Here is a 7,526-nt window from a genome sequence, read left to right on the forward strand (position 1 = left end):
TCCTCTAGCTACACATGAGAAAAACAACAGAATATTTCTAAATCATTTCAAAGACTAATTGAATCTGCCAATTATCAAGAGGCTGAGAGCTTTTCATTAATGTGATATAAAATAGGTGGCGCTAGAGAGCTGACGAAACACGAATTTACAAATTTCCAACTTACGGTCAAAGTTTGGCCTAAGCCAAATAGCTCTGTAAAATATTAGGAGTTTTCAAACATTTTAACCCCTCCGAAACCCAGCGGGAAACTTTTTATTTTGCAACTTCCTGTCAAAATGGCTGACTTCCTGTTGGGCGGAGTCAAATAAAACCAAGTGATCCTTGTTCTTTATGAGGAGGTCAATGAGCATACCAAAGTTGGTGCACATTGGACAAACTTCATCCCGGCTACTGCCGACGTTTGGTGGCGCTATGGAGCTCCTGAACTACGCCCATGCCCATGCTCTATGGAACTTTTAAATTTTCGCCTGCGCCTTCGGTGCTCGGGCCCTAATTACAGAACTACACAGTGTCCCAAGTGATCAGTGGAGCTGATAGCATGGCTAATGTAGAAGAGAAAGAGGTGATCATGTTCTGTCTGATTGGTGTATGTGCAGCAGTGTGATGGTACTCGGTGGGAAACAGCGGCATCTGGTGGAGAGAGGGTGCTGTGGGTGGGTGGGTACATTGGCAAAACTCATCTTCTACGTCACAGTCCTGCGACGGCAGGTCACGCTGCTCGTGTGAGTGAAGCCGGCTGGGTTAAAATGTCTGTTTATCACGACGAGGTGGAAATAGAGGATTTCGAGTTTGACGAGGAAACGGAGACCTACTACTTCCCGTGTCCGTGTGGAGACAGATTCGCCATCACCAAGGTAAGTGTTTACACAGGGGGCATGAGCAGTCTGGAGCTAGTTAAACTGCTTATTGGGCTACTGCCCGAGTTATTATCTATCATCCAGAGCAGCCTAGAAATACACACACCTATATATATAATAGAAAGCCCAGTTATTAGAGTAGTTACTATTATGGGTTGTTTTATCAGGTCAAAACTATAGCTGAGGTCCATTCAGAAAGCAGCTGCCCAGGTAACTTAATCATTGCCTTCAAATTCAGCTCTCTATTACGTCATCACGTCCATAGACATGTATGTGTGTGTGTATATATATATATATATATATATATATATATATATATATATATATATATATATATATATATATATATATATATAGGTAATTCTCCATTTGGAGTGGGAATTCAAGTGGATACATTTAAAAAAAAATCTATTTCATTTGTCCCAGAAAAACCTTAAAATGTCTGTTAACAACTCCATTTACCAAATATGCAAAAGGAGAGCTTAATTTCAAATAGATTTGAATATAAATATTAATATATAAATATAAATATTTAATTAATATTAAATAAATATATTTAACATAAAATGCAAATTCTTGGTCAATTTGTCACTGGTGTTATCCCATCTTGAAGAATTAATTTTGTCCTCATTTTATTTATTTTAATTGAAATTACAATGTGGCTAAATGTAACTTAACATGTTACCAAAGTATGTTTTTACACAAGCACTGAAAATAACAAAAATATACCTTTCTTTCCATATACTTAAATGCATCTTCCTTTACTATTAAAATAATAATAATAATAATAATACATTTTTGTCCAATAACCATGAAAATTTAACTACTGATATAAGAATGAATGATTTCAACATTTCATGCAGGATACTTTTAATATAAAAAAAAGTCGTGAAAAAGGCCAAACACCACAAGGTTACACATCTGTAACACCAGTGAAAATGGAGGATTTTGTGAAAAGCCTGCCTCATTGACAGTCAAGAGACCATGTGTAACTACTTAAATCAATGAAATAAAAGACATATGGCAATATATTTGATAAAAAAATATTTTTTCACCAATAATTAAAAATGAGCAAGTAAGGACTCACCTTCTCATGTCTTGAGATGCTTATTCTTTGATAACCCGTGACCCAGGGAAAGTTTAACAGAGCTAACAATATCTGATAACACCTGATAACACCAGTGGCCAAAATCTTTGTGACAAAAGTATTTTCAAAATAAAATGCATTTTTTATGTAGTATGATGTTAATCATGCATATAGTAAATCTGGATCTGTGTTGTGAAATCTCAAAAGTTAAAACTTTTTAAAATATTTCTTTACACTAAAAATGTTTGCTCAAGTATTGAAAATTGGTTATGTGATGAGCTATTGTACATATATAAAGCGCCTTTTGAAATGTGATTTAAAAAGCAAAATCAAAGAGATCATAAGGAAAATGTGGTTTTAATCTTAGGTTACCTGTAAAAATGTATATACTGACTCTTGAAATTATTCCTAATATTTTAGGCTTTTTTTTTTTTTTTTTTTTTTTTTACCCTCCAACCTTTGTGACATGGTTTCCCACTCCAAAGATTATGTGTGAGAGAGAGAGTATGTATGTATGTATGTACATGTAAATATAAAATAAATTAATCTAAACATTTAATTAATGTACCATACCATATGTCTGTCTTTTTTGTTAAAGAGCATAATACAAAGTATTTCAGCATGAAAGCACATATTTGTAATGTGTGACAGCCCTGTATCATTACTACATCTCTGCCGCTTGTAACAAACCAAACTGTGTAAAAATAGGTAGAGTTGTGATTACTATACACTGTTAAAAAAGGAAAAAGAGGGAACACTAAAATAACACATCCTAGATCTCAATGAATAATCTTTATTTATTGCATAGTGGAATGCATTGAGAATAAAATTACTTAAAAATGATCAATGTAAATCAAAATTATCCCATGGAGGTCTGGATGTGGAATCATACTCAAAATCAAAGTGAAAAATCAAATGATTGGCTGATCTAACTTCAGTGGAAATTCTTCAAGACAAGTTAAAATGAGGCTCAGTAGTGTGCTGGCTCCACGTGCCTGTATGACCTCCCTACAACACCTGGGCTGCTCCTGATGAGGCGGTGGATGTTCTCCTGAAGAATCTCCTCCCAGACCTGGATTAAAGCATCAGTCGACTCCTGGACAGTCTGTGGTGCAGTGTGATGTTGGTGAATGGAAAGAGACAGGATGTTCCAGATGTGCTGGATTAGATTCAGGTCTGGGGAACGGGTGGGTCAGTCCATAGCATCAATGCCTTCATCATGCAAGAACTGCTGACACACTTCAGCCACCTGCAGGATAATCAGGAGGAACCCAGGACCCACTGCACCAGCATATGGTCTCACAATGGGTCTAAGGATCTCATCACGGTACCTAACGGCAGTCAGGGTACCTCTGGCGAGCACATGGAGGTCTGTGCCTCCCCACACCATTACTGACCTACTGCCAAATCTGTCATGCTGGAGGATGTTGCAGGCAGCAGAATGTTCCCCACGGCATCTCCAGACACACTGCCTCATACTACCTCTATGGTGAGAGAACTGACAAAATGCAAAAGTGACCAAAACATCAGCCAAAAAGGATAAGAACAGAGAAAGGTCTGGGGTCACCACCTGCAGAACCACTCCTTTATATCTTTATATCCTTATTGTCTCTCATTTCTACCTGTTGTCTCTTCCATTTGCACAACAGCAGGTGAAACTGATTCACAATCAGTGTTGCTTCCTAACAGTACAGGTTGATTTCACAGAAGTGTGATTGACTGGGAGTTACATTGTGTTGTTTTTGAGCAGTGTAGGTGTGTGAAACACCTTCCTCAGTACATATAAATGCACTGGGGGCTAGGGATTGCGGCGGCAGGCTATTCGGCGTCTGTATAAATGTTTATTATCATGTCTAGCGTGTTGTGCTTGTGGGCTCTGTTTACAAATTTGAGTTATTAACCACTTACCTCAGGATAAATCTCAAATCAGCGGCGGCTAATGTGCAACAAGTTACTAATCTAAATATTACAAATCAACTTAAACATTCTTGATATATTTTAATTTATACACTTTACATCACTTTATACTCAGAGCATGGCCAGTTTTATTTATTTATTTATTTCTGATTAGTTGCTTTGTAGAAATGCATGAGTAATGTAACCATAATATAATAAATATTTTGTACGAAAAAACTAAATCATCAAACTAAGCTGTTTCACACAATAGTACATTCATACACAGTCAGCTAGTTTATTTTAATTTTAGTTGCATAAAACAAAAACATAACACGTTTAATAAATGTCTTATTTATTTGCAAATTAAAGTAAGAAATTTACCCATATCCACTAGTTCAGATGTGAAACTATAATAAACATAGTGACAATAAAAAGAAAACGAGCAAAATTAATAATGTTAAGAGAGAAAACTTTGTTACATTTAAAGGAAATCATGCCTCCAGCCGCTCCTGGCCTGGTAATCTCGTTAATACCTGTGGACAAAATAATCTGAATTAGTTACAGTGAGAACACAGTCATAACTCCACTATTCCACTATTTACACATTAAATCACTGAATTACAGGTTAATCTACAGTTATTCCATCTAACAGGGTTTAGCTTAGCTACAAGCAGGGTTTCTCCTTGCATGATAGCAGGGGTTAGCTTAGCATTTAGGAATACATGCTGCCTTCTAAATTGGGGTAAAATAAGGGTGCTGCCCACGAAGGATTATATGCTGCCTTCTAAATGGGACAGTCCTTTTCTCGGGAGCGCGGGCATGCTGCCTAAAAATGCTGCTCAGCTAGGCAGCTGCCTTCAGAATAGAACACACTTAAGTATGCACTCTGATTGGAATTCTACCTTTAGGCTTCTTTTGTTTTGACGTGTTTTGGTTTTTATGCACACATCCATTACTCTTTATATTTAGATACTTGAGTTTTAATTGTAGTGGAGTTACAGTTAGAAGGGACGTCCGAAGCACATACAAAAGTGACTTCATTTAATGACTATTTTACTGTCTGACACAGCTCCCTTTTCTGCAGCTCTAGCTCTGTACAGCTCACTGGGCTCTGCAGAAATAATGTCCCGTATTTACACAATTAAACTTTACAAAGATAAACTTTTAACCACAGTTCAACACACAAGCAGCTGCACATTACTCTCTCTCTATATCTCTCTCTCTCTCTCTCTCTCTCTCTCACTACTCTGGTTTTTGATTAGAAGGCAACTGAATCAATCACCTTACACCAACTAATAAGATATAGCAACAAAAATTTGTTAATTTAAAAAAAAAAAAAAAAACGAAATAACAGGCAAATATAACCAGGCTACAAAATATTTTATGTTAAACGTGGGGGGGTCCGAGTGAATAATTATATAATGTGAATGGGATTAAATGGTGGCAACACCTATTGTACACAGAAGAATATTTAAGTGCAGTAAAAAAAAAAAAAATTATTAGTTTTCTGTCCACCACTGGCTAAACAAAGTCTGCAAATGAAGCTGCTTTTCTGACATCTTGGTGTTAAAACTTTTCTCCCTTATTTAGGTTATATAGCTAACCTCACTCACGAGCTGCTGTAGTAGATATGTGAATAAACAAGCTGTACCTGTCAGTCTGTTTGTCTGTTTAACCTCCTCCTCATACTGTCTGTGTTCTTGCAGGAGGATTTGGAAAATGGTGAAGAGGTGGCCACCTGTCCGAGCTGCTCATTAATAGTTAAAGTAATTTACGACAAGGCAAGTTAACATTCAGTTGTTAGTAATATCAAACATAATCATTCAGGCTGTTGGCATCAAGAACATGTATTTATACAGTGAGTAATAGGCTTGTTCAGTATATTGTAAAAGTGGATATAGTTTAAGCTATATTCTAAAAGATATAAATAATGACTATATCTTTGTATTACACTTGACACTCAGGTTAGCTTGTGCTAATTATGACTTTGAAACATCGTATTTTAAAGGAGCACAGAACACAGATTCACTGTTCCACAGCCCAGTGCTGGAGTCTTTATAGCTAGTGCAATATTGTTTTATTACTCAGTACATCAGTATCCATGACTGGAAAAAATGGATTAAGCTGGAAAATATGATTGCTGTGTAATCTGAAGTAGGGGTGTGCCATATCGTAGCATGAAATGTTTGGACAAACTTTCTTTATTTGTATTATTTTCTAAAATGAGAATGTCCTCAAGAAGCCACTGAGAGAATGCATAGAGTCTGCAAAGTTAGCATTAAAGCAAAAGGTGCTACTTTGAAGAATCTAAATTATAGAAAATAAACTCCATATTGTGTGGAAATATCTATTTTGTTTTGCTATTTACTATATTTGCTTTATTTGCAGTTTATGTACATACACTAAATATGCTGCACTTCAGTTTTGTGGTAGATTTTTGTTGTTGCCTTATTTTGTTACCTTATTATATATTTTTTATACAAAATCTTGGTAAATTCTTGGTAAGTAACTATTCACCAAATAGACAAATAGATTATATTTGTTTGGTTGGTTGCAGTAGTAGTTTTGAAACTAATAAATAAAATAATATTGCATTTACAAAAATAGCCTGAAATATTGTGATCTTATTTTATATCAGTCAGCCCTAGTCTGAAGGCTTAAAAATAAAATAGTCAAAACAAATGAAGATCTTAATTCATCCTCTCAGGTTATGATAGTGAAGAGGCACAGTATTCTGATAATGACCTGCACCCTGTGTTTAAAATGTTTTTCTGCTTTACATTTACAGGAGCAGTTTATGTGCGGGGAAGTCATCGATGCTCCAACTGCATCAGAAACCAAACTGGAGGTGGCCTAGAGATGATGGATCAGCAGATATAAACTGGTCCAGGTGGTAGAGACTGTTTGGGTCTCTTGGACCTGATGCCCTCAGCTCCACTACAAAATGACGCTACTAACTAACTGTATTTGTAGAACTACAGTGTGGGGAGATACGACACTTCCAATCTCTCCGTTCTCTCGCTTTTCAAGACATTTACAATGGCAGTGTTTTTGCACATGGACAGTCAGTTAATGTTGCTAATGTTAAAAAGTTATTTATTTTAATGTAGATGCTCAGTGAAAATATATTTTATATAAATACGTTTCATTTTACAATAAATGCTGCAAAATTCGAAGCGGTGTTAGTTATGTCTTTGATGCAATTCCAGCACTTCCATCAGGGGGTGCTGCTGAATCATCAGAAGGGTAGCATATCTCTGCAGGCGCACACCACGCACACTGTTCACATACAAATTATTACACACAAACGGGTTTGGCGAGTAACAAACCACACCTCCCTGGTGGAGACGGTTATAAAAAGCTGAAATAACACACTGACATAATACACTGATATAAACTTCTGCTCCCAGTAGAAAGGATTTCTGTGACACCCAGTTAGTGACACTCACTCAGTTCAGCAAAGTTATTGGGACAACTAGTGTAGGTAAAAGACATGAAGGTTACTGCAGAGGTTATTAACAAAACCACTTTGTGAACGGACAATAAGTACAATAGACACTAAATGCACTATATACAAATGTGTACACACATAAACCTGTTACCATCAGAATGGATGTTAACCAGCCAGTCATACAGCAGCTTAGCCCTACCTACTGCATTGGGGGGACAAAAAAATCAGAAAACT

General features: G+C 36.3%; 1 protein-coding gene across 1 annotated transcript; it reads left to right on the top strand.

The window, feature by feature from the left end:
• Positions 1-688: 688 nt before the first annotated feature.
• Positions 689-7,017, top strand: dph3 (diphthamide biosynthesis 3). The gene is made up of 3 exons (XM_022675507.2): positions 689-855; positions 5,548-5,622; positions 6,630-7,017. Exons 1-3 carry the CDS (start codon positions 748-750, stop codon positions 6,696-6,698), a joined length of 252 nt encoding a protein of 83 aa, XP_022531228.1. The 5' UTR covers positions 689-747; the 3' UTR covers positions 6,699-7,017.
• Positions 7,018-7,526: the final 509 nt, after the last annotated feature.

This window comes from Astyanax mexicanus, chromosome 5 (assembly GCF_023375975.1).
Source record: "Astyanax mexicanus isolate ESR-SI-001 chromosome 5, AstMex3_surface, whole genome shotgun sequence".
NCBI lineage: Eukaryota > Metazoa > Chordata > Actinopteri > Characiformes > Acestrorhamphidae > Astyanax > Astyanax mexicanus.

Coding starts and splice junctions, on each gene's coding strand:
- dph3 (XM_022675507.2), top strand. CDS start 748: ATGTCTGTTTATCACGACGAGGTGGAAATAGAGGATTTCGAGTTTGAC. Junction 856..5,547: donor ACAGATTCGCCATCACCAAG/GTAAGTGTTTAC, acceptor GTGTTCTTGCAG/GAGGATTTGGAAAATGGTGA. Junction 5,623..6,629: donor TTAAAGTAATTTACGACAAG/GCAAGTTAACAT, acceptor TTACATTTACAG/GAGCAGTTTATGTGCGGGGA.